The sequence below is a fragment of the Podarcis pityusensis genome, assembly GCF_964106645.2.
Source record: "Podarcis pityusensis genome assembly, chromosome: 3".
Classification (NCBI taxonomy): domain Eukaryota; kingdom Metazoa; phylum Chordata; class Lepidosauria; order Squamata; family Lacertidae; genus Podarcis; species Podarcis pityusensis.
In genome coordinates this window covers 92,829,331-92,847,929 of record NC_138026.1, presented here as the reverse complement: position 1 = coordinate 92,847,929, position 18,599 = coordinate 92,829,331, and the positions used below count along the sequence as shown (strand labels likewise).

At 43.7% G+C, this 18,599-nt stretch overlaps 1 protein-coding gene across 1 annotated transcript in view; it reads right to left on the bottom strand.

Moving 5' to 3' along the window:
• Window positions 1-847: 847 nt before the first annotated feature.
• Window positions 848-18,599, bottom strand: part of LOC308474218 (calpain-8-like) — a 43,260-nt gene continuing 25,508 nt past the window's right edge. Inside the window, exons 15-21 of the mRNA XM_081000355.1 lie at window positions 17,886-17,943; window positions 17,161-17,225; window positions 9,980-10,048; window positions 8,545-8,623; window positions 5,736-5,852; window positions 4,584-4,642; window positions 848-1,038 (exon numbers count right to left, since the gene is read on the bottom strand). Coding sequence (XP_080856481.1) covers window positions 1,015-1,038; window positions 4,584-4,642; window positions 5,736-5,852; window positions 8,545-8,623; window positions 9,980-10,048; window positions 17,161-17,225; window positions 17,886-17,943 — 471 coding nt within the window. The 3' untranslated portion in view covers window positions 848-1,014. The remainder of the gene's footprint in view (window positions 1,039-4,583; window positions 4,643-5,735; window positions 5,853-8,544; window positions 8,624-9,979; window positions 10,049-17,160; window positions 17,226-17,885; window positions 17,944-18,599) is intronic.

Sequence of the window (18,599 nt, the reverse complement as noted above, 5' to 3'; positions counted from 1 at the left end):
CAAAGCTCCAAGACTTGATGTCTGTTGCTTCTGAGGGTGCTGGTGCCAAGAAGCAGACCACCATCTGGCCATTGTCTGTCAATCCCTCCTGAATGTCTGGGGGTTTTTTCTGCAAAGAATTTCTCCAGCCATCTCCTGCCTTGCATGAACTGCAAGTTCATCTCTCACTGCCCCATTTTGCTTTCTGCCTTTGTCTCTATGCCCTGTCTCAGAGCTGCTTGATATAGATGCTGCATTTTTTCACTTTTTGAAAACATGTAGAGTCATGTCTCAAAAAGGGGTCAGTTGTAATATCAGAACCTACAAACAAAAGTATGGAATGCATGAACTGTAAAGAAGAGCCTTGCAAGATGCAAGTTTCTGACTTTTCTGACAGAAAGAAAGGAGCCTGACTGAACTCACATTTGTTTACTTCCTTCCATGCTATGTATTTGGAATCAAATCACTGTTTTGAAGCTTGAGAATCCTACAATATGATGATACTTTCGTTTCAAGTGGGACCTGCAGCCCAAAAGTTGCAGCCTGATGTGTTGTATATTCTCAATCCTCATTGAGATGTGGTTTTTTTTGGGGGGGGGGATTAGAGCTTATCCCCAAAAGATTCTTTTTACTTCTACAAACTTTGGGGTTTTCCCAAGCTGTAGGGAAGTAAGGTAATTTCAGACTTGGGTCTTATGATAGGGGTTCCTTAAATGGGTCATGTGCATGTATTCAGTTACTTATCGTAAGGCAGCCCTTCTGTTCATTAGGCTAACTCCCTCTTGTGTGAGAGTGCAGCCATTTTGGCTACCTAAGCAACGGCACCCACAATCTAAACATCAGAAACAGAGGGAATGATAGCAAGTCATTGTTTCCAAATAGATGTGTTTATTTTTCTGAATGACCTGTTTACGTTAAAAAGTATTGCCAAGTGCAGAAATTGATTTCCTTCTTCATATCTTTCAGCTGCTTTGTAGGAGCTTATCTGTAGAAGTGCTAGTTGTGGAGCTCTCAGATGACTTGCAAAACGCCGTCTTAAACCAATGTGCAGCACAGCCACTGGGAGAGAAAGAGAGAATATAACTGTTAGAACTTACTTAGGGCATCTGTTTGGACATGTTCAAAGCTTCACCAAAGTTTTCTATGGTTCCATCTTGGTAGAGCTGCTGCTGCTGCTGCATCATGGGATCTAAGAGTCTGCAAACAAGAGTCAGTAGTCCTGATTCTGAAGGGAACCATTTTGGCTGTACCACTTAATCTGTGGAAAGGTCATTGCTCAGGGACAAAGCCGATGAATACTCACTGGTGGCCATCGAGACTGGTGGTGATGTGTAAGGCAGGGAGACAGCAGGTGGAGTAAGAGCCAATGACAAGCACAGCCAACTAATTCTGGTTTTCACCCCGTCTTCCTCCCTACTGAGTTCTGTAATGGCAAAACTCAGACTAAGGAAGAAGAAGCTGACACCCAGTGCCAGCCCCTAGACCAGTGCCAGATTTACGTATAAGCTAAACAAGCTATAGCTTAGGGCCCCATTCTCTTGGGGGCCCCCCCCAAAAATAAAGGAAAAAACCTGGATGTACATTTTCAAAATATAAGATAAAAAACAAATAAAATAAAACCTACACAAAACAACAGTGTTGTGTAGGCTCCTATGATGTAAGTAATGGGCCCCACCGGCTAGCCTGCTCCCCAAAATTACCATATAGCATATATTCAACACAAAAAACAATGACAATTTGTTGTTGACAAAGGACAGCTAGACCTATAAAGGGCCTCATTACCTTCAGTAGCTTAGGGCCTCATCAAACCTTAATCCAGCCCTGCCCTAGAATGGTTTTAAGTAAGAAGGCAGGCAGGTGTGGGCTGGCTACAGGCAAACTGAGGTAGGGGGACATTGCCCCATTTCCCCCAATGAATCAGGCTCCATTAGAACAGAATGCTTTGCATACAGAAGGGCCCAAGCTCAATCCCTAGGATCTCCAGGTAGGGCTGGTAAAGCCCTCTGTCCAAAACCCTGGGAAAACTGCCATCAGTCAATGCAGACAGTATTGAGCTAGATGGAACAGGTCTGGTTTGATATATGGGAACTTCTGAGCAGTTGAGTCCATATTGGGAGGCATGTAATAGGCCTCATTGGTACCTAGAGACTCGTGTGATTCAACCTCCTGCCAGTGTAGCTTAGATCTTTTCCACAATTCCCCCAAGCTTCATGTTACTCACTTGAATGGCATGATGCCCATGCCCTGCCACACCAGATGCACAGCACTTGGAAGGATCACCCAAAGCCCCATTCTACATTTTTCTGGCCAGAATCAACCTTCTGCACACCCGCAGACCCAGGAAATTACAGGAACGGGTGGCGGTGGCAGTGAGGGTCCAAAATAGATTAGCAAGCCTGAAAATTTCTGAGCTACAGGACCGTGACAGTTGTTGGCATTTCACCTAGGGTGAATAATCCCACTAGATTGGGAGCTGGGTAGGAGACATATCGCATGAAAACGCATCAAATTTCTTGCTGACTGACAGAAGAAAAGGTAGGTCAGAGTCTGCTTCCCAAATGCCATTAAATAAAACTGAATGCTCCTAACATCTCTGATGGATGTGGCTTTCATTATAGTTTCACAGCAAGGTTCCTTTCTCTGACTACAGCAGGCCCTGACATCTTTTGTATTCTAGCCAAAATAAGAAAAAAAAGAATCATCACTCATAACATCTAGATCATTGCTAAGACCTATCAGGTCACTTATTTTCACCTCATTCTGGGCAAGAACTGCTTCCCTCATGCACGTTTTCAGTTGTTTTGTCTCATTCCCTTTGTAGGTGGATAACAAAGATGAACACAGAGTGATCATAACAGAAATATATTTATGTCCTGCTCCCTATGTGACAAAATGAATTGCTGTCCATATATAGCCTACGTTTTCCTGATGAATTTGACAATACTAGCTCTGACAGCATTATTGTTTTTGGCTTTAAAAACTCGGAGCCCAATTCTAGTCATTTTTGCTCAGAAGAAAGCAGAAATTCATGCTGAAGCTTATGAAGGCCTCCAGTTTTGGGTTTTGTCAGCTGCTGAAGCCAGAGAATCCCATTCCAGACTCTCATCGCTGTTGCTGCGACCATTGCTCACCTACTCATCCTTGTTTACAACACCTGGCTTGTTTAATAATAATAATAATAATAATAATAATAATAATTTATTTATACCCCGCCCTCCCCAGCCAAGACCGGGCGCAGGGGGGCTAACAACCAATAATAAAAACAAGTTGATTAAAATACAACTTAAAAAACAAGATTAAATTACAACATTAAAACATTAAAATGCAGCTTCTTCACAGGAAGAGAAAGGAAAAAAGAAGGGGGGGGGGAATCAAACTGATTCTAAGCCAAAGGCCAGGCAGAACAACTCTGTCTTACAGGCCCTGCAGAAAGAAATCAGATCCCGCAGGGCCCTGGTCTCATGAGACAGAGCATTCCACCAGGCCGGAGCCAGTGTTGAAAAGGCCCTGGCTCTGGTTGAGGCTAATCTAACTTCCTTAGGGCCCGGGACATCTAGGGTGTTGCTATTTATGGACCTTGAGGCTCTACGTGGGGCATACCGAGAGAGGCAGTCCCGTAGGTACGAGGGTCCTAGGCCAGTACAGGTGTGGGCAACCTGCAGCCTTTGACCTCATTTCAAGCCAGGAAAGAGGGAACTGGAGAGAGAAAGGAGCGCAGGAGATGGAGAAGCTGGAACAGATCAAGCAATGGAAGGATAAGAGGAGAAAACTCTTGCGAACAATCAGTTCTGGGCTCTGGCAAGGATGTTCCAACTCTGGCAACCCACTGGGTGGAAAGGAAAAGGGAGAGACAAAAAAAAACGGAAGAAAATAGTTGTTCTGTCCATTTATGGTTTGGGGCCTGCCCACCAGTTACATGAAGCCCTGGCAAATTATCCCCAAGGGAATGCAGAAGAAGATTCCCTATCTTTGAGCTAGCAGATGGAGCCGACCAGTGCAGCCCAAGTTTGCCAGGTGGGTGGGACAGACCCCCTGTCAATCACCTGACGTCATGTATCCCATCAAATTTCAAAGGGATTGGTGTGACTGCCAATCAGCTGGTGGGTTGTTACAATGACCTCCACTCCCAGCCCCAATCAGCTGGCTGGTGGTGGAAGCGTCCCTTCAATGAGGCTTGCTTCATTAGTACAAAGTATATGAATGTGTGCTGCTAGTGCCTGTCAGTTGAGTAGTAATGAGAGCACACATTGCTCCCAAAGGAGAAAAAAGATGAATGCATGGTTAAAAGGGCTAGAACTTGGCTCTTTATTGCCACCTTGATCTTAATATCTACTGAGGCTAAAGACTACCCAGGATTCTACCTCATGCATCCAAATATATTCCAGTCAGTGAATTATATAATGTGTGAGCTTATCCACTAAGATGTGCTCTCCATCTTAACATGCCGAGCTGTGGTTTTAACAGGTATCCTAGCTGCATCAGTACTACTAGAAATAATAATAAATAGGTGTGATTTAAAAGCAGTGGTGATTTTATTTGGGCATCTTATTACCACCAATCTGTCATAATGCAACTGTGCAGAAGCTTAATTCAATCATCATTACCTCAGCCAGAGAGAGCTGGACAACTCCATGCTTATCCTTGTCTAGCATCTGAAACATTTCTGGGTGGCAAAAAAAGAGCAGGTGTTATAGTTAAACAGTAGCATTTGGTACATGAGAAATACAATACCTGGGGATGGGGCACAATTCCGAGAACTTGGCTTCTTCAAATCAGGTTATTTCAGTGCATAGTTTTATCAGCTGTGGGACAAAGGGTTTGCTTTGTCCCAGATCCCAGACTGAATCTCTACTATCCTCAGGTATGGCTGAGAAAATGTCCCACCTGAAACCCTGGAGGTCCACTGCCAGTCAGTGTAGACAACACTAAGCTAGATGGGACAGTGGTCTGGTATGAGACATATTCCTATGGTGTTGGTAACTTTAAAGGGTTGACTTAGTACTTCCAGCTGTGGTGGTATATAAGAGAGTGCTCAGCTTCCAAAGACGGGTTTTTTGTGTGTTTTTAAAAAGTATTTTAAATACTTATAAAATGGCAAAACAGCGAAGGCATGAAAGTTGGAAGAATTGAGCTGCTGGACACTGGGGATGTCACAGATAGCATCCAGCAGGTGTCTATGGATTCTCACAGTCACATTGCCTATTCCATTCACAATGGAGCACCTGCACTATCTTGAATGAAAATGAGATTGGAAAAGTTGTTTCCCTGTAGCAGAGACACTAGATGGGGCATGGGGAGGAATGCAATTAAGATGATCTGGTCATTGTATATTCTTGTGCAATCCTTGTCTGGAAAGCACCTAAACTCGCATATTTGGGCAGCTACACCATTCTCTGCATAGCAAGATGGCAGTCACACACTGGGTGAGGTTTGCAAATCAATCCCTTTGGCAGATCCTATTAGACCTTGTGGGGGATAGAATGTCTTCTGCATCTGAGTCCCTGTATTTGTTTTGTCAAAAGCAGAGTCTGACAGGCTTTGGGATCTTACACTAGCTTGGGAGTAGTTGGTTACTTATCTAATTTGGCAAATTACAGACATTTTGGTCCCTTTTTCCTTGACATGCAGTTGTTTGTGCTCAGGTTAAAAATAGGGACAGCTCTTTTGCTTGTTAGAGAAAAGCCAGGGGGGTGGTAAGGGAGACACTCCAGAGTATTTTCTATCACTCTACCTCCTTTTACTTCAGGAAGACTTACTGAAGAGAGTCTCTAGGCGAATCATGCAGGCCACGAAGCCATCAAAGTCAATGGTCATCTTGCTGCCAGCATAACGGAGAGCTATACTGTGCTGGATTTTGTTGTTAAGAGTGAAGCCTATGTGGAAAGGAAAGCCAGGCATGAGTAACACAATGTTTGGTGTTGATCCACACAGTTCTATTTCATTGCACCTGTTTTGTGCGGTTTATAGTACTTCTGCTATAGGCCAGCTATATAAATTAAGCAGGTAAATAAATGTGGCAAAAGCAAAATGTCACTTGGAGAAGAAATTGAAATATTTTCCTTGAAGTTTGCATTTGTTTCATTCTGGATTGTTTTATACAATGTTTTGATGTGTTGTAAACCACTTTGAGATATTTTTCTTTAAAATATAAAGCAGTAAAGAAATGAAATGAATAACAACAAACAACAACAACAAAACAGCTGCAGACAGACAGTGATGAAGAAGTATTAGCTATTCCATCCTGGCAGGTTTGTTGGTCTATTATGCTCTCCTTCCCAGTCTCCATTGTTCTCAAGAGGTAACAGAACTAACACTCCCTCATAATGTTTTCTAAAATGACACATTTTAATGCCAATTCACAGGAATTCCCTTGACCTATGTTCAGAAGAGAAGCACCTAATTAGTGAAGTCTTAATGCACTCCTGGGGCTCCAGCCAAACGAAATCCATTGCAGGGAGTCAGTTTCATGCACAGGATATACTTCCTATCCATTTCTTAAAGCTTCATTTAAGCCGAGGCTGAAGCCACAGTTTGCTGGCCAGAATGGAGGAACACATTTGCTGGAAAGTCAGCAATTCCCTATATTGTGGCGATAATCTGCCCCCCCCCCCAAGACCAGATGGTCCCCATCCACCCCCTATAGAAACAACAAAGGTCCTTGTGGCACTTTAAAGATTAATAGATGCTTTGTAGCATCAGCTTTTGTAGACTACAGTCCACTTCATCAAATGCTTGAAATATTATCCTCAGTTTGCAGAGGGTATTGTGAGGGGAGAAGGGAGGATTGGAGCCAAGTGAAGCTGATGCATATGACCTGCATGAGAAGAGACACTGGTCCCACTATGGGCCCTGGGAGGATGCCCCAGCTGTCACATGAAACATGGAATGTTCCTCTCCAAGGGCACCGGGAGAAGTACAGCCTTGGAGAGGGTGATCTGATGCCTCCTTCTCACCCCTGCAGAAACCACTGCAGTATTTGCGCTGGCAATGTCATGGCTGGGAAAAGAGGATGGAGGAAGAAACAGCTGGACATAAAAAAGGTAGAGGTATGCCACTGTTTAGATAGGCCACGCAATGTTTCACATTTTCATATGTCCTCAGGGACTTAAATGAGAGATGCCCATAGAGATCAATAGAGAAAAATTTTAATGTAGCTGGGATTGGCACCTGCATGTCTTCTCCCCCTTCCAAAAACCCAGAAATGGAGGGGAAATATCCCAAGTGGGGTCCAATGAGGGCTGAGCATGCGCAGGGTGCATAGAAAGGTGACCAATGGCTGGAGAGAGAATCAAGGAAAAGAATGGGGGTGGAATAGAGTGTCAGGAGTGCCAAACAGAAGCATTCCATGTGGCAACATTTTGTTGCAAGGCCCTAATTCCTGAAAGTTTCCCTGTAATATAGACTCGCCGTCACCAGCATGCTGACCGCCATCTCTGTCGAAGCACAGCTGCATGAGTCTGCTGCTGGGGATGTTCTGAGTCATATTCTCAATTCAAGCAGGCTAATTATGAGGCCCAACAAGCCCAGTCTGTGCCTCATATGAATGGGCATCTAAGAACATGTCCCAGAATCATTTGCAATACACTTGAGCTCTATGGCAGATGTAAAAGATTCCTTGACATGGAGGATTGGGTACCTTAGAGGTCACACGAAAGACCACTGGCACACAGTAGGGATGGACAAATCAGTCAGTTTCAATTTTTCTGTTTCCCATCTTAAATTCATTTCTCCAAATTCCCCTATTTGAGTCTTTAAAAAAACAAAATCATGGAAATGCATGTTAATGCAAATTTCTCCGCATATACACCTACTTGCAGAGTCGTAGTATGCAGGGCAGGGGGGTGGCCCCAGGCACACATTTTTGAGGGAGAGCAATCAGGGGGCCCCACGACACGCACAGTGCCCTGGCAGCTGAGGAACAGTGGCAGGTGAGTTGGACTAGTGGACAGGTAGATGGGGGACTAGTGGACAGGTAGATGGAAAACCTGCCCCACCCTGGGTGCTACTGCATTTTTGTATATAGTTTTGACTAATACAGTGGACACTTGGGTTGCGAACGTGATCCATGCGGGATGCACGTTCGCAATCCGCAGCGGTGTGTCTGCGCACGCGCAGGTTGCGATTTGGCGCTTCTGTGTATGCACAAAGCGCAATTTAGCGCTTCTGTGCATGTGTGACCGCCGAAACCCGGAAGTAACCCGTTCCGGTACAAGGGAGCCTCCGGTACGGCGGTCCGTAACCCGAAAAAACGCAACCTGAAGCGTCTGTAACCCAAGGTATGACTGTATTCACATTTTTGCAAGAAATTTCCCCTAATATAATACATCTTTCTATGTTGTTTTCATTAAGGTATGCATATTTATGCACATTTTCCCTGAAAATATGCATTTTGTACCCAGTGATTGGTTCGACGACTGCATTGCAAAATTCAGAGAAGTGCAAAGTTCACAGGAGAACTGTTTTCTGCACCATATATTGATTCAAGAAATGCACATTAGGTGGCTTCTTGTTCCAATTCAAAAAAAAGTTGGATTTATCCCGCATCTCTACATTTTGGATACTGACCTGCTTCCGTGAGAGCATTTCTCATTTCATGTGCATCTATGGTCCCGGAAAAGTCAGTATCCACTTTCTTATAGATTTCCTAAGCCAAAAAAATAGGGAAGGCTGTTGGTTGTCATTTTAGGCTAATTTTAGAAGACCTATCAGTTTGGCTAGGATATTCACTGCTGCTCATGCCTGGCAAGGGAGCCTCCTCTCTCTGAAAGCGTTAATGACTGAAGGAGAGGGAGGAATTCAATTAACTAATAGCAAGCTGTGTGCCCTGGGAAATGGCTCCCACAGGGCTGGCAACTTGCCCACCCACATGGCAAACGGACCTTTGAGAAATAACCCCCTTCCTCTGGCAAAGGCTGTAATATAAAACTCTATTGAGATTAATACTTTAAAAGAACAACAGACAGTTCTCGGTGCCAAATGGCTTCTTATCCAGCTCTAGCTGTGTAATTAGAAGCTATTCTGGCCTGTAACTCAGTAGGAAGTTCTGCCACAGTTGTTCTTTCACACTTTCATCCACTACTGCAAAAGTAATCAAAATGTTGAGTACCGAGGGCCCGATAAGAAATATAGTTGCATATAAGTAGCATGATTTTCATGTCATTTTCATGTGTGTGACAGGTGCCAAACTAACAATGGGAAGACATTTAGCATTCTCCCATCCTACTCTCAGTTATTAAGGATGTGAGGAATTAGGCCCAAGGCCTAACTGAGTCCAGTATCCTCTTCTCAGAGTGACCAATCAGAGGCCTAGGGGAAGGAAGCGTGCATTTCGAACCCAGAGGCAACAGCATTTCCCCTACTTTTGTTGGCCAGCAACTGGTTTTCAGAGGCAATCTGCCTCTGACAAGTGAGGTAGCCTGCAGACACAGAGAACCAGGCAGGGGGCCTTCTCGGTAGTGGCACCTGTCCTGTGGAATGCCTTCCCATCAAGGAGATATGTAGCTATACAGTCTTTAGAAGACACTTGAAGGCAGCCCTGTATAGGGAGGTTTTTGTTATGTTTTATATATGTTGGAAGCCGCTCAAAGTGGCTGGGGCAACCCAGTCAGATGGGCAGGGTACAAATAAAATTATTAATATTATTGTTATTCCCATGACTCCCAGCTTCCATTAAAAAAAAGAAATAGGGTCACATGACTGTAGTTCATTAAGGGTGCTAAACTCACACAGCTACAATTCCCAGCATCTTTAACAAACTACAATTCCCAAGATACCCCATGAATCCTTAGTCTCTGTGGTTTAACCCACAGCACCACCCACATCCTTAGCTGTCCATGGGATACAAGACTATTTCCTACCCTTGGGACCATTACATGTACATTCCATACTCCCCCCCCCCCAAAAAAAACCCCAACAACTGTATTTCTGGCATTCAGGGCTCCATTTCTCATCCATTTATGTATCAAAGAGAAAGAATACATTTAGAAAAGAGCTGTTTTACCAGATATTTCTGAATCTTCATCCAAAGTATCTTGAATTCCAAAAGATCCAACGTACCAGTTCCATGGTTCTGCAGAAAGTTAAGGTCTAATCTGTGGAAGCAAATAACTCTTCCCCCCCCCCCCCCTTTAGCCAGTAAGGACTTCTGGCCTAGATAAAAATGAATGACTCATTAAAATGTGCCACTTTACCTGATGCATGAACCTGCACTTTCAACCCACCCAGAGGAGGCACACCTGCTGTTTTCAGTTTGCTTAGATAAGGGTATGATGAAGATTCCTGCGCTCTCTTTTACAGAGTGATTTATTATATTTTCGTAGGGCCACATAGATCATGCTTTGGACTACAAGAAGTAGCCACCTGCTTGAAGTCCTTTTTAGGAAATACTTTTGTTTTAAAAACCTGCACACATTTCAAGCAGCCTAAGTTCCATTTGCTACAATTCTGCTGCATTCTTCCTTTAGAAAGAACACAATGACTTATCAGCAACTCCTCCGCAACTCCTCCTGTTATCCCATCAAAGCACAGATAAGGACCACACCTTCTTAACTTTAACATTGCCACAATATCAGGTGCTCCCAGAATATTTACTGGGACATTAATTGCTGAAATACAAATTGGGCTCAGAGGCGGATTATAGGGAGTGTGACCGGTTCAGCTGAGAGGGCACCGCAGGGGGTACCACAACAATGATGAACGACTGAAGGTGGGGTTGGACACCAAATTTTGGCACCACACAAGGCACCGCTGAAATTTTAAAGTCTAAGTCCTCCACTGTTAGGCTGTGATTATATGCACACTTACCCGTGAGTAAGACATTTATTTATTTATATTTAACAAGATATTTATATGCCACTTAATCGTCAAGACCTCCAAGTGGTTTGTATAAAATAGACATTTAAAATACTGATTAAATCAACATCCAAAAAAATAAATAAATCAAAATGTAAGTAAAACCAGAGATGAGGAAGCTGTGGCCCTTCAGATGCTGTTCAACTCCCAACTCTCTTTCTGCCTAATTTATGTTTGCTGGGGCTGATGGGAGTTGGAGACTAACTATATCCGATGGGCCAGACTTTCTCCACCCCAAAACACATAATAAAATAAACCTGCACATTAAAATGCCTGTCAAAATTGTACATCTACTCAGACTTGCTTAAATAAAAAAAAGTTTTGCAGGTGCTGAAAACAAGATAGAGACCTGCAGGGAGTTCCAGAGCTTTTGTGCTGTCACACTGAGAGATCAATTCCTTGCAAGTACAAAATGAACATGATATGGCACTTGTAAAAAGGTGCCAGTTCTGCATGTATGCTTATTTATGAGTCAGCTTGTACAGGAGCAGGCTACATAGGTACAATCCAGACCCCAGTGATTGCAGCAAAGCTGAGTTGCATCTGGTATCCGTGACCTTCTAGACAGAAGTGGCAGGTCTGTCCCAAGCACATCATCTCTCTTTTCCCTTTTTGCTGAAAGAAATTGCATTGAACGATCTGGCATAATAAGCAAAACATTGTGTCCAGTTCTGGCATCACAGAAGCCAGCAAATGACCCATTGCCTCTTAGAACCATCATTAGAGCAAAGAACTGACCTCACAGCCATCTTGCTAAAAGCAGGCTTCTGCCTCACTTCACAATGAGCGAAGGGAAGCTGGCAGCAGAGATAAGTGATGAAGCACTCCATTACTCCAGAGAAATGTTTCTTAAGTCTACAGCTCTTTAATTGCGCAAAGAACTTTGTGGTCCCCATGCTCATTCTCACAACCTAGCCATGAAGCTAGTTTTCTCTGTTTAAAGATGAGGCATCCATACAATGGGACGTGGGTGGCGCTGTGGGTTAAACCACAGAACCTAGGACTTGCCGATCAGAAGGTCGGCGGTTCGAATCCTTGCAACGGGGTGAGCTCCCGTTGCTCGGTCCCTGCTCCTGCCAACCTAGCAGTTCGAAAGCACATCAAAGTGCAAGTAGATAAATAGGTACCGCTCCGGCGGGAAGGTAAACGGCGTTTCCGTGCGCTGCTCTGGTTCCCCAGAAGTGGCTTAGTCATGCTGGCCACATGACCCGGAAGCTGTACGCCGGCTCCCTCGGCCAATAAAGCGAGATGAGCGCCACAACCCCAGAGTCGGTCACGACTGGACCTAATGGTCAGGGGTCCCTTTATCTTTACCTTTATCCATACAACTGCCCATGGTCCTTCTTACCCACAAGGCAGTTCTGCTAGGGGCATGATCTGATCTGTGGCCAGAGGGTTATAATGTACATCAAACAGAGATGGGGGGGGGTCAGAGACAGTGGAAGAGCAGGTAAAGTGAGGCCAAGGTGCCTGAGGAAAGATTTTATTTGCTTCTTGAATTACTGTTTCCAAATGTAGAGAAAATGTACAAGAAAAGCATGTTTGACTTTGGTGTGTACAGTCACCCCATTATTTGGTCTAGTGAGAGGTACTTGTGTTGTTCCAGAGAAGACCACGAGCGACAAAGAAATGTGTTTTCAAACCAGAGGGCAAAAGGTCCCCCACCATCTTAACCACTTTCAATAGTTATTAAAATCCACTCTCTGTCTCTGGCATGAAAGAAATTTAAAGAGAGATTTGAAAGTGGAGAGAGTTCATGGCTAGATGAACAGATAATGGGAGATATGCAGGCAGAACAGAATGAAATGAAGGCCAGAGAAAAATATGAAGGCGAAGACAATAGGCTGTTTGTGCAGAGTGTAAGGAGTGAGAAGGGATTGAGGAGGGGAAGGGCTTGACAAAAGGAGAGACTGTAAAAGGTGAAAGATTTATACGATCTGAAGAGGTTGGCGCCTCTGGCAATGGCGGATTTCCTCCGATCGGGAGGAATCCACTCCGTGGAAAAAAGGGTCTGAACCACCACAGCGAGGCGGAGACCCATCAAAAACCACAGGCGGGAGAAGCCTGTGGACGTGGGATTCGGCCGGCACCTTTGCGCCCCCACCCCACTCGCGGGGAAACCCGGTTTCGGGGATCCGGAGCGACGTGGGGTGAGTGGCGCGGTGCTTTGAATCGACTACTTCTTTCACGGAGTGAAGCCGCATTGCTGTTGCCGGAGAGCGCTGACTTTTTCCTGTGGACAATTGGATTTTAAATAACTGCCCGTGAGTAGAACGGAAAATTGGATTAAGAAATTTCTTTTAATTTGGCACTGAAGCGGGAAGGTCTAAACAGGAAGTCCGCCTTTCCGCTTTTGTAGATAGATTAAAGCAAAGACACGGCAAGCTAGAATTTAGAAAGTCGTCTGTAAAGGATCAACTTTCATCATTTAAAATTACTGAACCCCCCTTGGAAGCAGGAGAAGAGGGGGGAACTTTTTCTGGACTGTTTAAACCTGCAGAAGAGAGAGTAAAGAAAAGCAATTTTCCACCGTCTTGAACCTGGGAGCGAGGTGTCAGGACAGACGTCCTCGGGAAGTTCATTGACTATAGACAAAGGTTTTTGACAGATAGTTAAAAGAAGAGAAACATATTGATTCCATTGTTCCCTTTCGCATCTAAAAGGAACAAAATATTGACAAAATATCTGAAAAAGGAAACTTTGTTGTTAGATCTGCTTTAAAAAAAAAAAAAGAGATGGATACAAATAGAAGCTTTTTCCCCTAGAGGGAGCTTGCGAAACTGTTATTAAATCCGAACTGGGGAGCTCTGCAGCTGCAATAGATTAAGATCGTGGGATTAGACTCTGACCTTGAACAAGAATGTACTCGGAGGCTCTGGTGCTTGCCTTCTGCAAGACAAGTGCCTTATTGGAACAGTTACATGAGAAGACGGATTTGATGACTGTTGCGATCGGAAATTTTGGACAGGCAGTGGGTACATACATAGAACCCACTCAGGAATTAATCCAGGAGTGTGCTCTGACAGATCAGATGAGGGAGGAGGTTGTTGCTGGACCTCGGGAGGCAGAGATGGAGGGAACTGTGGCCCAGCAGGAACATGAGTTGTTGGATTTGACGAGTGAACCTGGAAAAAGCCAGATTTGGAGAGATAGAGTCTTGTTTGGCTTGGAGATGGGGGGTTGGATAGACCCCCCTATGCAGGGATGTTTTGACCTTTCAAGTCTGGCCTTGGGCTGGGAGGAGTTCGGAGTTGTGGGGGTCCTTAACTTTGGAGGGACCTTGAAACATGCTTTTAAATACCACATGGAGTTCAGTGTTGACTATGGAAAAGGGGCTGATCTGTCGAGAAGGGACAAAAATATTGTCAAGCTGGAGTCTCCACGAGTGAAAGGAGCAGAAGACAAAGTAAAGTACAGGTATAAATATGAAGAAGACCTGTGGAAGGGATATGGAAGAGATTTAAGAGCCTCGGACATAAGGTTACCAGGTTGATGAACTAGATGGATGGGATAGAAAGGACTGACAAAACCCGAGACCAGGAGGAAGAGACGTTGGATGAAGATTGGAAGAAAGTTTTTAAAAAATTATTTAGGAAAGTTTTGTAAAATTAATAAGTATTAGAAAAATGTTGGAATGAAATTATTTGGCTTTAGCAGAAATGTTAAAAAGAATTATGTAAGAATATGTTATGGTCATGAGAAATTGGTATAAATAAGATTTAAGTTTTAAGTTTTAGGGTTTTTTATGGTAAGATAAGGTTAAAATAGATTAAGGTAATTTAATGACAGAATATTATGAAAGATGGAAAGGATTTGCTGAGATAATTAACAACTAGAATACAAAAAAGGGAGGTGCGAGGAGGTCGATGAAATAAGGTAATGACAGTTAAGGATTTGGGAATATTGGATCTGTTTTTAAATTTTTTGTTTATTTTTGCTTTTTGATTTTGATGTATTATGTGTTTTGCTTTTCCTTTTTGACTTTGATTTTTATTGATTGGTATTGTTTAATTGTTATTTGTTTTCTCCTTCTTTTTCTCTTTGTTTCTTTGTAATCTTAAAATTCTCAATAAATATTATTTTTTTAAAAAAAAAGACAAAAGGAGAGACTGAGGCTTGGTCTCCACAGGCATTGACTGATGTAATAGAAACCCTAGTGCAGAATAAACCATACCACTTGAGGCTGTAGGTGGAGGTTACCTATTTCTGAATGAGAAAACTCCCTGGGGGGACCCCATGGTGACCCTATCATGATGCTAATGCAAGAATCCTCATCTTTGGAGGGTCAAGCTAGGGATTCAGAGTAGGAGAGGGAACTGCCTTCAGAGTCAGAGCCTGATGCTTATACCAACCTGTAAGCCCTAACACAAGAAGATTCCATGGTAGAAGAGAAGAAGAGTTTGGATTTGATATCCCGCTTTATCACTCCCCTTCAGGAGTCTCAAAGTGGCTAACATTCTCCTTTCCCTTCCTCCCCCACAACAAACACTCTGCGAGGTGAGTGGGGCTGAGAGACTTCAGACTTCAGTGTGACTAGCCCAAGGTCACCCAGCAGCTGCATGTGGAGGAGAGGAGACGCGAAACCGGTTCACCAGATTACAAGCCCACCGCTCTTAACCACTACACCACACTGGCTCTCTGGCTGAAGAAGGTCACACTGCCCACCTCTGACTCTGAGAACTCACACTCAGAAGCTCAATTTGCCCCTCACTCTATGAGAGTGATGACTGTAAAATAGGCTGGGCCCCTTGAGTGAGGAGGCTCCTTTCACTGAAGGTGGAGCTAGAGCAGCAGCTCCTCATTAAACCTCATTTTGAGCCTGAAATAGGCAACAACATTCAAGTTCTGATCTTATGGACTCTCCAGCCTGAACTAGATATGGCACCACTAAATTCTGGCCTCATCTTGCCTCACCGAAATCTAAACCAGGTGTGGGAAACTTTGTGGTTCAGAAACATCTGGAAGACTAGTGGTTCACCACACCTGACCTCAGTGGTGTGCAGTCAGTGGACTTGAGGAACTAGGCTAGTCCCCTAAATTTTCCCGGTAAATTAAGAGTATTAAAGTATTAAACCCTAGTGCCTTCTTCCCAAAGCCCAGGAAGCTTCTGTACAGCTTAGGGAAGGAGGCGCGATGCTCACGCATGCAACATCAGGAAATCCCGGTGGAAGACTTCACCCCCATATGCCCTCGCAAGCTGGCACATCTGGCCCTAACTACTCCCCTACGAAAAATTTCACTGCACTGCCTGACCTAGACCTTATCCGACTTTGGCTTACCTTGTTCTGTTGCTGAAACCTTAACTTTTGTCTTGGGTCAGAACCCCTGCATTGCAGAGGCTGCCACATGGAATAGAACAGGCCCCTCTCTCTGCCGTGCCAGTTTCCTACTTTGGAGGTTTCTGTGGCATTTGTTTGTTTGTTTTGAGGAAGGAAAGGAGCACTGCTTTTCTCCCATCTGCAACTTGAAGTGGGATGACTCTATTCTCCTGTCTTTACTCCCTTTCCCCACATTCAGCTGCAGGTGTAGACCAGCACAGAAGAAGACAAATAAAATAGAACAGAGGACTTCAGCCATCATGTAGGTGTGGAGACTGAGATACCAAAGGCTTCTTTCTAAGTGCACAGTTCTGAAGGCCCTAGGGGTGCACCTGAGTCCAGTTCGACCATTATTTTCCCTATGCAGACTTTCTGCTGAAGCAGCACAGCTCATCCCTCTAGATTACAGCTTGTCTTCTCTACCAGCCCTCCCTGTGGCTCTCTGCCAGCCACCTGGCTACACAGCTATATTAAATTCATTCTAGCATGTTAAATCATTTGCATTGTTAATTACTCTCCTATGAGAAAAGGGCATGCTGTGAAGATTGGCAGTTCCTCCAGCTTTTATTTCCTCCATATTTGCCGAGCCATGTGGATAGGAGGGGCCGGTTTAACCATTTGGCCCACTCTCCCCACAGCTCTCCAAATCTCATTGTACATCTTCCTTGTGTATAAAAGGAGAGCAACCTATGATCTGATGATCGGACTAGAATCGCAGCCAGGTGGTTCATAACAACACAACCACGGCTAAATCCAGGCAGGGATCGTTGACAAATTCTCATACATCCCAGCAGAACTTGAACACAATACAATGGGAAACCAAGCACGCAACCAGAAACAAAGGGTTAATAACCTTGCTATACTAAGCTGTTTAGATCGACACTCTGCACTTTATGCCTACAGCAAGTGAAGACAGATGTGCCAGGAAAATGAGACATGTTAAGCCCTGCCTTATCTAGTCAAAAGGTTCATAAGGGAAATCCAGTAGAGAAGAGTGACATTTAAAGGATACATCTAAGAGGCTGATCATCTCCCTGCAGGTGTTTATGCTGAATCCATCACTGTTAATGTCTCTTCCTATACAATGAAAAAGGCAAAAAATATGTTAGACAAATATTTATCTGCATTCCCTGGAAACACTAGGGAGTTATCTTTGTGCATGGTTAGCCTTTGCAGTTAAGGAAAAATATGCTAGATCATTTTGAAGACAGCTGAACATCTCACAGAGGGAAGATTCTAGTGCTATTTCACAAGAACATCAGCAGAAAGATGTGATTACAAGGCAAGAGCTGATTCTGTGGCAAATCAGTTCTCTTTGTGGTGCCCCCCCCAAAAAACAACAACTTTATTTAAAACATTTTCAAAAAGAAAATATAAACAGGCACAAACTAATCTAAGCTGGATCAATGCTTCACCTAAACCCACACTACAACCCTAGAATTCGTAGTAGAAATGAACTTAAATAAATGCAAAATTCTCATGCATACTCTGAGGAACTGCAGAAATATGCATTATTATTTTTTTGTATTTCTGGCTTTATTACGCAAAATAATATAGCTATCATTCTGAAAGTTGTATAGCAATCAGTTGCAACAATAACAAGCAATTTAAGAAAAGCATAATGGCAGTTACGGTTAGGAATTATTCAGACTGGTTTTGAATATAATTCTGGATATACGTATTTGAGTGTGTATTTGAGTCTCCCCCCACAATTATGAAGCAGTGACTGCAACTTACTCTTTGACACAACTCTGTTCAGAACAGTCTGAAGTTCATCAGCAGTCATTTCACTGTTCTGCAGAAAAGGAGTCAAATCCAAGATTTAACAACCGTGGCAACCAAACCCTTACCTTCTGGCTAAACCTAGCCTCTATCCTAGATCTAATGTCAAACAAAAACCAAGAGAGACTTCTCTGCCCCAGCTCTCCAAATTCAATTTAAATTTATTTTTAGTGGATGATAGCTGTTGGGTGTGTTAGTTAATGATAAAAGGCCAGGGACAAAGGCTTCCACAAGAAGTAAACAGAGCTCTAAGAAGACAAAGGGATGCTCACACTGTTGATAAGGAATGTAACTACACAATGAAGCTGGTGCATAGTATATAGTAGAGATGGTGAACTTGTGGCACTCCAAATGTTGCTGGACTATAAATCCCATCATCTTTGGCCAGTGACCATGCTGTCTGGGGCTGATGGGGGTCAGAATCTAGCAACATCTGGAGGACCACAAGTTCCGCATCCCTTGTATATAGGGCTGGTAACCCTATTCTCTTCAAATGTCAGAATAGCTCCATAAGCACACTCCCATTCCAGGGAAGGGCTCTTTCTCCCATAGAAGTAAATGGGACAAGGCCCTGGCTTACTGTAGATTGGTATCCACAGTGATGTCCTATATGCACGTTACAGCTACTGGATTTGGAGGGCAGTGTTTAGAATCATGTCTATCAACTGT